General features: G+C 36.9%; 1 protein-coding gene across 1 annotated transcript in view; it reads left to right on the top strand.

The window, feature by feature from the left end:
* Positions 1-15392, top strand: part of SLC9A3 (solute carrier family 9 member A3) — a 63235-nt gene that overhangs the window by 38157 nt on the left and 9686 nt on the right. Inside the window, exons 8-14 of the mRNA XM_032235895.1 lie at positions 481-701; positions 2309-2511; positions 3597-3686; positions 6251-6321; positions 7738-7867; positions 10173-10288; positions 11331-11460. Coding sequence (XP_032091786.1) covers positions 481-701; positions 2309-2511; positions 3597-3686; positions 6251-6321; positions 7738-7867; positions 10173-10288; positions 11331-11460 — 961 coding nt within the window. The remainder of the gene's footprint in view (positions 1-480; positions 702-2308; positions 2512-3596; positions 3687-6250; positions 6322-7737; positions 7868-10172; positions 10289-11330; positions 11461-15392) is intronic.

Below are 15392 nucleotides of genomic sequence, written 5' to 3' on the forward strand. Positions count from 1 at the left end.
TTGCCCACTTAACAACCACAATTCCAGTTTAACATTATGGTGATTTAGCAACAGAACAGATCACAAAGTAGAGCAGGGGGTGCCTCAGGATGTCTGGGAAGTCCAGCGAAAACCCAGGTCTATACTGCAACATCTTTCCAATTCACATATGGTCTATGTCAGGCCTCCCAGAGCTCTAGTACCCTGAGGCACCTCTTGTACAGTTTCTTGCCCTGCTGGGTCTCACAATCTTGGGTCTTCTCCCTGACCCATCATGCCTTGTTCCACTTTCCTCTTGTGAAGGTCATCTTTTCAAAGAGCATCCAGACAATGCTATATGAAGCCTTCCTACACTCATAACTGGGTTGCCAGCTAACACATTATTCAGCAGATACATTTATTTACGTGTTTATTTATACTTTATATTAGTTTAACAAAATTACAATTTGGAAAAAAGGATCACAAGGATACATGACTAAGATGTTCAGTGTATTTTTCCAGGATAACGTTCTGTGGTATCTGCTGTCAGAAATATGTCAAAGCAAATATTTCAGACCAATCTTCTACCACTGTGAGGTACACCATGAAAATGTTAGCAAGTGGTGCAGAAACTATTATTTTTATGTTCCTGGGAATTTCTGCTGTTAATCCTAAAATCTGGACATGGAACACTGCTTTCATAATCCTGACACTGGTTTTCATCTCTATCTATAGAATCATTGGTAAGAGATTTTTTTTTACCTTTATTAATATTAATTAAATAGAAGTATTAGTATTTTCTTAATATGGGTCAGAAAAGAAGACTGTGTTCTGTCCCCAGAACACTTGCTGCTCTGGCAGGACATGAGAATATTTCTATTGTAACTTCTTGTTCTGTATTCAAATGTTTGGTATTCTGCCTTTAAAACAGTAATGTGTTTTGCATTTAGCTAGCATAGGTAAAGTTTGGCCCTACCAGCCAAAACATGTGCTGCATATTCCCTTCACAAGGAAGTGTTCAGGGATTACATCATACTTACTCTTTCCTGTCTCATCACTTCCTATTACAAGCATTGATGAGAGAGAGAGAAAGGGAGGTTATTCCAGCCTCCAACTTCCATGCAGAGAAGCCACTTATTCCCTGTTTCCCCAAAATAAGATCTCCTTGGATAATAAGCCTAATTGGGCTTTTGAGCGCATATGCTAAAATAAGTCCTCCCCTGAAAATAAGCTCTTCCTGAAAATATTGCAACACAGCATCAGCCATAAGATGACCACACTCGCTGCCTCCTGACCTCAAAAATAATGAGACCTCCCCAAAAATAAGGCCAGGTGCTTATTTTTGGGGTCAAAAGAAAACAAGTTTTATTTTCAGGGAAACACGGTACCTCCAGATTAGATTGGAGTTTAAGAACTACCATCTTTCCCCCAAAATAAGACAGGATCTTATTTTCTTTTGTCCCCCCAAATAAGCCCTTATCAGGAAGGGATTATTTTTGGGGAGGGCTTATTTTAGCACATGCGCTCAAAAGCCCGATTAGGCTTATTATCCAGTGAGGTCTTATTTTTGAGGAAACAGGGTATAAGTGGCTTCTCTGCATGGACGTTGGAGGCTGGAATAACCTCACTTCCTTTCTCTCTCTCATCAATGCTTGTAATAGGAAGTGATGAGACAGGAAATAGAAAATATGTAATAAAACCTGAACGCTTCCTTGTGAAGGGAATATGCTGCACCTCTTTTGGCAGGATAATGCAGATGGGAAATGTATTCCTTTCACACCTTTAGGCTCTATTGGGTGTAGGGAAAGTTATATTTTTTAGCTTAGACAGTAGGTAGGCCATGTAATATAGCTAAGTGCACATGGTCTCTTTTATGGATCAGGCTGCTAGTTATTACGTATATACATTCATATGTACAAGCGCCTATTCATGTAATCATATGCCATTTTATAACTCTTTACTAGTTTTACCTGAGCTTGCAGCATTTAGAAAAGTTTAGATAATGAAATACTGTCTCCTTCATTTAATGACAAGAAAGGTTAATTGCTTGAAAAGCTTTCACTGGGTTGCGGTTTAGCGAGTACAGGATAGACTGTGTTCTATCCACAAAAAACTATTTTCTTGTACAATAATCTCTCTTAGTTTTCTAACTATTTCTATTCTTATTAATCTGTACTTTCTATCTGTGTATTTATGCTTTGTTTTTATTCTTATGTACGTAACCTTTTTATCTTAACTCTTTCTTAACTTTTAAAATCGTCCCCCCCCCAGTTCAACTCTTCACCATATCTGTCCCATTCCCCTAATTCCCAATATTATTCTGATATCTTTGATATATTTGTTTAAACAGGTGTAATTCTACAGACTTGGATTCTAAATCGCTATCGAATGGTACAGCTGGGAATAATAGACCAAGTGGTAATGTCCTATGGTGGTCTCCGTGGTGCTGTTGCCTTTGCCTTAGTTGTACTTTTGGATGAGAACAAAGTGAAAGATAAAAACCTGTTTGTCAGCACAACTATCATAGTTGTATTTTTCACAGTAATACTCCAGGTATTCAATTCAATTTTTCCTAAAATAAAAAAATAAAAACCTTGTCATAGAGGGTAAAAGTTTGTACAGATAATCCTTGAGTTATAACAGTTCATTTAGTGAAGTTAAAACAGGACTGAAAAAAGTGACTTAAAACCGTCTTTCAAATTTATGACTGTTGCAGCATCCCCAGCCTCCTTAGACATGAGATAGTTTTGTGGGAATTAGGCATTCAGTTGAGTGGTACAGGTCTTCAATGGAAAGTAAGCTGATTGCAATGGTTTTTTTCTGCAGTCCTAACTATCTATTGAAGTCTATACCTGTACTGTTTGTTACTGTACCAAACCAGACAGTTATTGAGATACAAATGACAGATTTAATAATTCCTCTGTAGAACTGTATCAGTAGTTCCTTGGGCAATTTGAACTTTCTGAGCTAATGCAGGGAATACATTCTTTGTTGTGCTTTTTAAATGATGGTTCTAATGTAGGTGTCCATTTCAAGTCCTGGGAGATTATAGAACTCAGAAATTTGAAGGTCTCTACTGTTGATACTGTGTTGTCTAATTTTGTAAGAGATGGTAGAATAGGAGGGCTCTTCCTAAAATCCAGGGTCATCTCTACAGTTTTAAGTGTGTTCAGCTCCAGATTGTTCCAATTGCATGACAGGCCAGTTGTTCCCATCTGTATACAGACTCATCACCATCTTGAATGAGATCAATGACTGCTGTATCATCTGCAAGCTTTACATTAAGAGAAGGATCCTTTGAGATGCAGTCATTGGTATAGAGAAAAAAGAATAATGGAAAGGTCACATAGCCCTGTTGCTAATTGAATGGGTATTCTATGTGATTTTACCTAGCTTCACCTGGTGCTTTCTATCTATTAGAAATCTTATAATCCCCCTACGAGTGTGGTCAGGCACAACTAGCTGAGTTGGTTTAGAGAGAAGAATTTCTGGAATGATGGTATTAAATTCCTAGCTGAAGTCTACAAAAAGGACACCTTTATTTAGTGACATGCACATTTCATTCCTTTTTTCATTCTTTAAATGCATAATGTTTCTTTTAATTAAAACTAAGGTAATTTGTTCATTTTCCTTCAAAGGGTTTAACAATCAAGCCTTTAGTGAAATGGTTGAAGGTGAAAAAAAGTGAACACAGAGAACCAAAACTGAATGAAAAGCTCCATAGCAGGGTAAGCTAATTTATGTTACAAAGAAATATTGTTTAAGGAGCTAGAATTTGCTGCAAGCTACATTTAAATAATAATGTACTACCATTGTGATAGTCACTATAGGGGAGATGGAATAATCATTTAATAAAAAAATAAACTGTACCTTCCAATTTCATATTCATGTTTAAAATGTAGCGAAATTCCTATGATTGTAGTTCCTTTGCAAGGAAAATAATACTATGGGAGATAATAGTAAATATACATGCTGTACCTGCAGAAAGAAAAGTCCCATATGATCACCAAAATGTCTTTGGACAATGCTGGCTCCCTTGGCTAAGAAATGGAGATGAGCACTACTCCCTAGAGTCAAACATGACTAGATAAGGGAAACCTTTACATTTTTTAATGTATAATTAAAAAAAACATTTTGGATTGGATAATTAAGCTTGGAAACTGTGAGAGCCTAGATGGGTCAAGATAACTTGAAATTAAATTCCTGCTAGATAAATTTATCATTTTTTGGTAAATAATCAACTCAATTCCAACATTAGCTCTGGATGTGGATACACTTATCCTAAAATAGCAGGTCTGTGATGTGAGGAACGTATTAGACTTGTGGTGCCAGCTAGAGCAGCAGGTGAAATTTATTGCCAAAAGGGTATTTCTCTACCTTCTGCTGTAAATGCAGGCTAAGTTGCAAAGTTTTTTCTTAGACCATCATATGGTCACAACATGTGAAAGTCAAGAGTTAGAAGAGACCTTGAAGTCTTCTACTTCAATCTCCTGCTCAGGCAAGAAACCTTATTCCATTCTAGACAAATGGATGTACAATTTCTTATTTAAAATGATAGAGCACCAGAATCTCTAGAGGCAAGTTGTTCCACTGATTAATTATTCTCATTATCAAAAAAGTCTGCTTTGTTTTAGGTTAGATCACCCCTTGATATGTTTGAATCTATTACTTTTTGTCTGGCCCTCAAATGTTTTAGAGAATAGGTTGGCCTCTTCTTTCTGTGACAGCCTCTCAAACACTGGAGACTGTTATAATATTGCCCCTAGTCCTACTCTTTGTTAAATTAGATATACCCAGCTATCATAGGTTTAGCTTCCAGCCCCATAATCATCTTTGTTGATATTTTTAGAGTCTCAACATCTTCTTTGTATTATGGGGACCAAAACTGAGCTCGATATTCCAAGTATGATCTTACCAAAGCAGTATAAAGGGGTACTAACACTTTACATTACCTTGATAATATCCCTTTGTTGATACAGCACATTACTGGCTCACTTGAGGTTTATTTTTGCCAATTAGGCCTGCAATATTTGCTGATGTTGTTGATCCATTTTGTCTTAGGACTTTTTGTGGATGGTTTTTACCAAGTGGAATCCATTCTATGACTGCCTTAGTTCATCTGCCATCAGTTCTTTTTGTTATGTGACCAACCCATTTCCATTTCATTTCTTTTACTCTCTTGATGATATCTTATACCTTCATTTGTTCCACAATCTATGTGCAGGTCTTTCTATCTTGTCTAGTGATATACCTTTCCATAGCTGTTTGTGCCACTCGTAGCTTTTGTAGCAATTGTGAGGTTAGTGTTCATGTTTTGTTGGCATATGTTAGAACAGGTAGCACACACTGATCAAGAACTTTTCTCTTTAGGCATGGGGGGGGGGAATTATGCTTAGCTTGCTGAATGTCTGCCAATCAATTTAACATGCCATTCAATTTCCTTTATTGTATCACCATCAGTTGAGATCCATTGGCGAAGGTATTTATAGTGGTCTGCTACATCTTATTCTTCTCCAGATATTGACTATAATATGATTATAAAATGTTTACAAAAGGAAAAATAATAACTTTATTTTGGATGAATTAAGGCTTGAACCTGAAAGAAAACAAACTCCTGTTCTGGTATTTTACAAATTCCATTAATTAATAACAGTTACATTAAAATTCTGTATTCAGCTAGTTACACTTCCAAAGTGATAGAATAAAATAAGTTCAGAATAAACTGAGAAAGTTCTTCTATAAATAAATGGTAACTTGGTGTTTACCTCTATTGATAGCACTGCATCTAAGATGCATCATAATAGTATTTATATTGGATACACCGTAACAGGTGAAACAATCTTCTTTCTCACAAAACTATTGACCATAATAGTGCCTGGATCTTCCACATTGAATCATATAATGATCTGAAGAGTAGCAATAGCAATAGCAATAGCAATAGCACTTAGACATATTCTACTCCAAACTGATTCGTAGCACTGTCGTGGAGTTTACAATGTCAGCATAATGCCCCCAACAATGTAGGTTTTCATTTTACTGACTTCAGAAGGATGGGTCAAACTCCTGGCTATGGGCAGTTAGCCTTCAAAACTGCTGTGTCACCACAACTCAATAGCTTGGTAAATAGTTCTGTTAAAACTGAAAATTTGGTCTAGATAGTGAGATATTGAAGCAAAATATTCCAATTAATCTGAAGATAATTGATTTCTTCATGGCTCTATCTGCACTTAAAGTGTTTTACATTATTTTCTTTTATTATACATTGAAATTATATATATATATTATTTTGCAGGCATTTGATCACATTCTTTCAGCTGTTGAAGATATATCTGGTCAAATAGGACACAATTATTTGAGAGACAAGTAAGTTGATTTGGAAGGGAATAAAAGAAATGAATACAAAAGATTTACTAAATAGTAAGATATGATATGAAGTATGGATGCCTAATGTTTAAAATTATTCAGAATGAAATATACTGGATAACAACTCTTTTTACTATTTTTAGTCTCGGTTAAGAGAGTTACATGTAATCCCTGTATAGCCACAGTTGGGACCAATGAAATTTTGTCTGTAGGTAATGTGATCTGTAAGATATAATTTGGAGAATAGCAGGACTCCATTCTTATATCTGGGGAAGACCAAAAGGATTGTGAGAATATGACATATAACTTAGAGAAGGAAAGGGATATTTGGTTTGGAAAATAGCATGAGGTGGCAAACATCAGCAGGGTACAGCATAACCTGTGCCATATAGAATGACAGGGACAACTGAGCTTTGTGCAATGATGCTGGCATGACTGCCCATGTTGTGGAGTTTGAGGCCACATATCTGAATGGCAGCAGTAGTTCTAGAGCTGAAATGGAGATCTGAGAGTTGTGGCAGCTGGTTGATTGAGACTGTTTTACCCGCAGCTTCTATTTCAGTCCTAACCCTGATACTGCTATCAAACAAGTGTTTCTATGTAGGGTGCTGAAAAGGGTATCAATTGGAGAGAAATAAGTGGGTGGGTGGAGTTGCAGCACCACCTCAGGCTGCTAAATGCCCAAATCTTAATCATGTGACTCCAGTGGCATTGCAATGGCCATAACTTTGGAGATGAATTTTTACTCCATTTTTTCAGCATTGTTTGTAATTTTGCTCACTGAATGAATAGTCGTGCGTTGAGAGCTATTTGTAGTTGAACTTACTTCATCTTGAAAAATTAAGCAGGTGTGATGATTCAGGGCATGTCACAAAAGAAACACAACCAGAGAAAAGATCTAACTTTATTAGACCTTTATTATGAGACCTTTATTGCTCCAACTGTGCCCCCAAATGTTTCCACATTCACCACAAGTCCGGGAACAAAGCTCTCACAGGTACCTTCAGAAGTGTATGTCTGCAAGTAGTCCTGTAAGCCAGCTAGGTTAACCAAACAGCAACCAGGGCCAGCAGTCCAATAAGCCAGGTTAGCTAAGCAATAACTAGAGCAAGAAGTTCACCAATATTGTGTCAAATTAATTCTTACTGCTAACACAAGATCCTTGGCATGAAAATAATTCTTTACCACTTAGTAATTACAATTTACAAATCATTATCAATATAGAAAGACTTATGAATATTATGCTCTTAACTAATTTTTATTTTTAAAAGTTTCTTTTAATGTTCTATCCCTGTTTTAAAGTTAATAAATATATTGACTGGGATGTTACTAGCATGAGATACAAGTATGCAAATAAAATATTCAAAATATCCTTTTAATATATGACTATTGCATGTTATATCTTTGTATCCTTAGATGGACAAATTTTGACAGACAGATCCTCAGCAAAATACTTATGAGAAGATCTGCCCAGAAAACTAGAGATCATATTCTTAAAGTTTTCCGTGAGCTCAACATGAGGGATGCTATTAGTTATGTGGCTGAGGTAAATTTATAATTACAAAAATGCTACTTCCTTTTTTCCTCCCCATCCTTTGAAGCTAAATTGATACTGGATGTGAATCTCTTAGCTAAAGTTATTTACATGCAGAATGGAGGTGGATTTCTGCTGGTTCGCCCCAGATCAAGCGAACTGGTAATGGCACCAGCAGGAGACTCCATCCACCAGCCCGGACATGTACATGCGCATGTACAGAAGCTTTGTGCGCGTTTGCAAGAGCACACACACGCAAATCGATAGTAAAATTAATTGAAACCCACCACTGATGCAGAAGGTCAAGATGGTATTCATTGAAGCTCTATCCCTTTTAAACGTGAAATGTATGTAGATAAAAAGGGCAAGGTTTCAATGAAACAGTTGCCCTTTGACTTTTAAAACTCTGCCTCTCCATATATATTTTTTCTTCTAGCATTTTCATTCCACTTATTTTGTCTATGATTTTTTTCTATGATCTCCTGTGTCTCCCTGGCATTCCACAGGGAAAAGCTGGTTCTGGGCACCTGGAGGAATGCCAGGTGTGCCCACACACACACACACACACACACACACACTCCCCGGGGACTGAAGAAAAATGCTAGGGATGTATTTCTGAAACCCATCTGATACCCTCCTCTTCCCCAGGCTCACTGCGAGGCAGCCAGCACTTACGGTCACAACCGAGGCCAAAATTTTTGTTGTTGAGTGAAACATTTGTTAAGTGAATTTTACAACCTTTTGTGCCAATTACAGTGAATCTCTGCAATTGTTAAGTGAGTCACATGGTTGTTAAGCGAATCTAGCTTCCCCATTGTGTTCACTTATCAGAAGTCAAAAAAGGGGATCACATGACCCTCGAAACCTTCGTAAAATGAGCCAGTTGACAAGCATCTCAATTTTGATCACATGACCCCAGGGATGGTACAATAGTTTTAAGTGTGAAAAACAGTCATAAGTCACTTTTTTTAGTGCTGTTGTAATTTTGAACATTTACTAAATCAAGATGCTGAGCTTGTTGATCGAAAGGTCGGCAGTTCGGCGGTTCAAATCCCTAGCGCCATGTAATGGAGTGAGCTCCTGTTACTTGTCCCACTATGGAGAGTGGTTAAGAAGCTCCTTGTTGCATTTCCAACATCATATTTGGTGGCGCGTGGCTTCAATGTGGTCATCCAACTTCTCTCCAAGCAAAGAAATCGACTCCAGATTACTGAACATGGTGATTTAAGACTCCTGCTAAGTGACTTAAAACCAGACATTGGGAAACTGGTATCATTTCATCAAGCCCATCCATCACATTAAGAATTTACTGAACAGTGAAGTAGTTACTGAATTTTACTGAGTTTACTAAATTACTAGTTACTAAGGTTCTTGATAAATGACTATCAGACTTTGAAAACCTGTTATCACTGGATCTGTTCAACAATTTTGTTGAATTAACATTAACTAAAAAGGTTTTTAAATTGGATTTTGAATAAATGTGCAATTAATTGTTACAGTTTTGAATTTTACTGTTATTATCTTCCTTCCATCGTGCAAACCGCCCAGTCATATGATCCCCAGCCACACCCATCAAGCCATGCCCACAGAACCGGTAGTAAAAAAAATTGAATTCCACCACTGGGTGGGAGGCACTGAGGATCAGTTTGTAGCACCAAGGGGTGGTGGACTGAAAAAGGTTGGGAACCACTGTTCTAGACTATACTTTTCTGTTTTCCAAAGATATTTTAATCCTTAAATCTACACATAAATACTTTCATTCAGGGTAAAAGGAGTTTCTCACACCATAATGAAACTTGGCTTTTAATAGATTCTTAAAATTTAGAAAGCCAATAACAAGTAGTTAAAGAGAAAGCAGATGAAGTCAGTGTCACTTTGAAAGTGACAAACTGCAGCTTGGACAAGTTGATTTTCTTCCCAGCTCCTATCACTCTCAAAGCTGCTGAAGACCACTGTTTTACAATTTATTCACAGGGAGATTCTATATGGAGCAAACATATGGATCAGGAAAGGAAAGGAGTTTCTAGGAGCCAATTTATTCACTAGTTCCTCTTTTTGCTACGGTCATCTTCAGTTTGCCATTGTGTCTCTGGAAGTCCCAAATCTGGGACAGGTTGATGATGTGTTGGCAAGCTAATGTAGAGTAACATGTATTCACATCATCAAGGCTAAAAAAATTCCCATTACGTCAACTGCTTAGGTGCTAGTGCTGAGGAGTGAAAATGAATTAAAAGGAATTTAAATCCTTTTTATGTTTTCTTCAATTGCAACCCAAATTGTACACACAAACATACACATGTTTTTTTTTATTGAACAGGGAGAGCAAAGAGGTTCATTGTCTTTCATTCGCTCTCCAAGTATTGAACACACTGCCAATGTGGACTTCAGCATTATCAACCAAATGAAGAGAGAGACTTCTGTCACCCAACTGCTGTAGGTGGAGTAAATATTTAAGCCCTGGTTTTATAAGTACATTTTAATATCAAGTCAGAGGAAGGAACATACACTGCACTTAACCTCTTTAAGATCATTTGGTTTTAATAGGAGAGATTTAACTAATTTTTAAAAATCACTTATTTCAATGTGCTCAATTTTGCAAGATGATGCCAATTAGACACACTATTATCACCCAACCTGGATTGTAAAAATACAATCCTGGATTGTAAAAATAAACTCAACATCATGATTTTTTTTAAAAACCCCTATAAGAAAGTAGTTTTATAACAGAAAACCAGGATGCTGAAAAAAACAAGAAGTCACTTGATTTATTTTCTTTGAAATTCTAGATTTTAGTATATAGGAAAGATTATTATGTTTGTTTCTGTCGGGTATGAATGACCAGAATTACACTAACTACATTATTGTTCTGTTCCAATTTCACAGGAATCTTCCCAGATTGGCAGATTCATCTGAGTAAATAAGGCTCAAAGGCATTCAAGGATCTTGCCCTCTTGGGTTTTTTTGTAGCAAATCCATGCTAATTACCTGTTTGATTCCTCTTCCTTACTGGGATTGTTGCTCTCAAACAGTATCTCATATTTTCCTATGGATTTAAACTAAATAATATTTCTAAAATCTGAAAGTTCATTTTCACTAGGTGATTACAGGAGATACTTACTGCAGTCCTATGCCTAATTTCTTTACTGTTCTTTGTGGAGTTTACTTAAAATTTGTTCTTGATTACAAGATATGTTTCCATTACTTTGGTTTGAACTTTCCATAATATTAAAAAATCAAAATCTTTCCTATATACTAAAATCTAGAATTTCAAAGAAAATAAATCAAGTGACCTCTTGTTTTTTTCAGCATCCTGGTTTTCTGTTATAAAGCTACTTTCTTATCGGGGTTTTTTAAAAAAATCATGATGTTGAGTTTATTTTTAGTTTCTAAAAATGTTTGTTTTAAGATTGTGGACTTGTTTTATTTGTTAAATCCTGTGTAGCAAAACAATTGTTAAATGTTTGTTTTACCTTAGGAGAGAAACTGCCAGTTCTGTCTGCCTTGATATGCAAGCATTAGAACAGAGAAGGAAAAGCATTCGAGATTCAGAAGATATGTTTACCCATCATACTTTACAACTGTATCTGTATAAGCCCAGACAGGAGGTAAGAAACTACAGTTGAAGACATTTCAGTTCTTCACTTTATCAGTATTTTCAAGGACACTTAAAGCCCACATTTTGGATGAGGATTTTTTTTTAAATTTTTTTTTTAAAATGCAGGGACCCAGTATTGAAAAAAATGGAGAAAGGAAAAAGATTGCTAAAAAGGGGTAGGGAAGGAGAAGGGGGGGGGGGAAAGACCCTGCCTTAGAACTATTAAGAGCATTGGTAAGAAGAATAACATAGTCCTGAAAAAACAGACAACTGCCATGGGGATTTCTAAACTATGTGCCATATATTTATTCATGCCTATAGAATAAATGAGACCCCAACTTTTATTTATTTATGCCCATAGTGGTCCTCAACCTTTCCAATTCTGTGGACTAGGTGGCAGGGGTGGGAGAGGGGATGATTTTGTGCACTGGCATGGTATTTGTGTAAATGCAGCTTTGTGCACTTGTGTGCCACGTGTGGAGCAGTTCCCAATAGGCCTGGCCCAGTACTGGGTCACAGACTGGGGTTGGGGATCCCTGACATAGAGAACCCAAATTATACCTGCATCAAATGTAAACTAATTGGATTACTGGAAGAAAAAAAGTAAAGAGTCTAGAGGCAAATCTAGCCATCCTGAGATTTAATCAAGAAAATGAGGAACCCCTAACAGAGACAGAAGTTTGTGTCCAAACTACTCACAGTAAGGAACAAACAACTACCAGGAAAAATTGGAATTCACAGATATAAACTAGGGGTGGGTTCCTGCCAGTTCTAACCTCTTCTATAGAAGAGGTTCCACAAATCTACAGTGCCGTTTAGAATCGGTTCCAGCTCCCTTCTCCCGCCCATCTGCACATCATCAAGATGAAGAGCAAGAGGAGGAATTCTGGGAGTCGAAGTCCACAAGTCTTAAAGCTGTCAAGTTTGAACACCCCAGTTTTTTTTAAGGATTAGGGGTGCAAGGGTCTTGTAACTTGACAGCTTTCTGACTTGCACACTTCAATGCCAGAGTTCCTAAGCCAACATGACTGGAGGAGGAATTCTGGGAGTTGAAGTCCACAAGTCTTAAAGCTATCAAGTTTGAACACCCCTGGGATTTTTTTTTCTAAAGGTTAGGGGTGCAAGGTTATTGTAACTTGACAGCTTTAAGACTTGCGTGCTTCAAATGCCAGAGTTTTTGAGCCAACATTTTGGTTGCTAAGCAAGAGCATTGTTAAGTGAGTTTCACCACATTTTACAAATTGGCCATGCCCACTCAGTCACATGGCCAGCAAGCCACTCCCACCTGGTCACATGGCTGGCAAGCCACTCCCACAAAGCAGGCCATACCTACAGAAGAGGTTCTAAAAAATTTTGAAACCCACCACTGATATAAACCAATAGCAACATGTCATTCAGAGGACAAAAACATTGATAAGAGTGTCCCTGCTATCTAATCCAATCCAATCTAGCTCCACTAGAGTTGAGCAATTAATTTCACATCCTCTACTGGAAGAAAACATGCAGATAACAGGAGAAGGGACTTCAAATATTCCAATGATAGGAAGAAAAGTAGTTCAGATTTCCCAAAAGGGGGAAAAAGGCATTTTTGTGATTACTCACTTCTCAGAGGATCAGAATTAATAATTTGTAGACCAGACAATCTATCAGGAGAAGTATATTGTCTCTCAGGTACAAAGATTAATGATGTGACAGAGAGACTTTCCAAAATAATCAAGTCCAGTGATTATTCATGTTGTGACAATTAATACAACAAAGAGCCTGAAAGTAATATTAAGGGATTATGCACAGCTACAATGATATAAAAACTCTATACAACCCTGTTAAAAATCCAGATTTTTGAGATATAAATAAATCAGACCAAGATAAACCACTTCAGAATTTTTCCACCTTTAATATAACATATAATCTATATATACGTGGTGGTTCAGTGGCTAAGACGCTGAGCTTGCTGATCAGAAAGGTTGGCAGTTTGGTGGTTCGAATCCCTAGCACTGTGTAACAGAGTGAGCTCCCGTTACTTGTCTCAGCTTCTGCCAACCTAGCAGTTCAAAAGCATGTAAAAATGCAAGTAGAAAAATAGGAACCATCTTGGTCATGCCGGCCACATGACCACAGAGACATCTTCAAACAGTGCTCTTCGGTTTTGAGACGGGAAAGACTAGCATATATGTGCAAGGTGGACCTTTAGCTTTAGCTTATAAGCTGTATAATTCAGTTAAAAAACAAAGGGAAAAATAAAAATGAAAAATTTACATAACATGGTTGCATAAGTGTGCATATCTTCTTATAAATCGGGATGTGGCTGTGTTCAGAATTAACCAATCATATTCAAACTGATATTAAATAGTAATCAGTACATATCTGCCATAATTAAAGTGACTGATCAAGCCCATATAAAATTCAGCTGTTCTAGATAGCCTGAGTAAAAGAGGAAGGCCAAAGAAAATCTGGTGCCAATCATTTCAGGAAGATCTGAAAAACATCAGTTTAAATGGAAGGATGCAAAGACTGTAGCTTTGGACTGAAAATTGTGGAATATGCTTGTAGCCCAATGTGCCTAGTTGCCATTACTTAATCTTGGTAGGAAGGAACCCATTATTGGAATGTAGTGCTAAAATGATATGAATTGTTGAAACAGACCCAACAAAAGAGAAAGGGAGTTGCATTGTATGTAAGGAATTGCTACACCTTTACAGAAATACACCTTTACAACATGCAAGCATGAGTGAACCGGTAGTAAACCAGTTAGGAACCTACCACTGGGTAAGATTACTTAGGCAGGAAATCCAACACATAGGTGTAGGATAGGCAGTACCTAGCTTAACATAGTAACTGTGAGAGGGATCACAACTTAAGTATGACCAGCAGTATGGTGCAGCTGCCAAACAAACCAATACAGACCTGGAATACAACACCCAATTCTGGTCATCACACTACAAAAAATATGCTGAGTTCCTAGAAAGAGTGCAGAGAAGAGCAGTATGTGATGTTAATGGGCTACTGTTTGAACAGAGACCAGTCACAAGTAGTGTATCCCAAGGCTTAATCCTAATTCCTGTTGTGTTCAATGTGTTTGTAAATGATACAATAGAAGAATTGCTAGGTAAGATTTGTCTTTTTGCTGATGACACAAAGGTGTGTAATAGAATTGACATTTTTCCACTACAACTGGAAGTATTCATAACATGGAAAAGAATTTAGCATTGCTGGAAAATTGGTGAAAAATGTGGATACTGCCTTTTAATGTTTTTAAATGTAACATCATGCATACAGGGATTAGAATTAAGCTTTGGGATACACTACTTGTAAACTGTATCCCCAATACTGTACCCACCTCTGGAGGGTACAGTATTGAGGATACAGTTTAAGACAGAATAATAGAAAAAAGGATTTAGGTATGCTCATAACAGATTATTGCAAAATAAGTAAGTGATGCCACCAGGCATTCTGGGATGCATCACTAAAGAAATCTCCAGCAGGAAAAAGGAGCTCCTAATCCTGCTATATAGAGCTTTAGTTAGACCCCATTTGGCATACTGTATCCAGTTCTGGAGACCTCACTTAAAAAAATATATTGATAACGTTGAGTGAGTACAGAGACAGGCAACAAAGATAGTGCAAGGACTGAGGGACAAAACATATCAGGAGAAATTGGAAAACTGAATATATACAGCTTGGAGGACAGAATGGAAAGGGGGAATGATTGAAACCTTTAAGGCAGTATTTTCAATATTAAACAAAAGTTCAAGAACATTGGCCTGAACAAAACACTGGCCTGACCTGAACAAAACAAAATAAATTATTGATTATTGTTAATTTTAATCAATTTTTTTAAAAAAAATGTTATTGTGGATCTTAATTGGATTTGTTTTTGAAATATTCTATGTAATTTTTTTTACTTTTGTAATATGTGTTTTTTTAATGTTGTACGCCACCCTG

The sequence above is a fragment of the Thamnophis elegans genome, chromosome Z (assembly GCF_009769535.1).
Source record: "Thamnophis elegans isolate rThaEle1 chromosome Z, rThaEle1.pri, whole genome shotgun sequence".
NCBI lineage: Eukaryota > Metazoa > Chordata > Lepidosauria > Squamata > Colubridae > Thamnophis > Thamnophis elegans.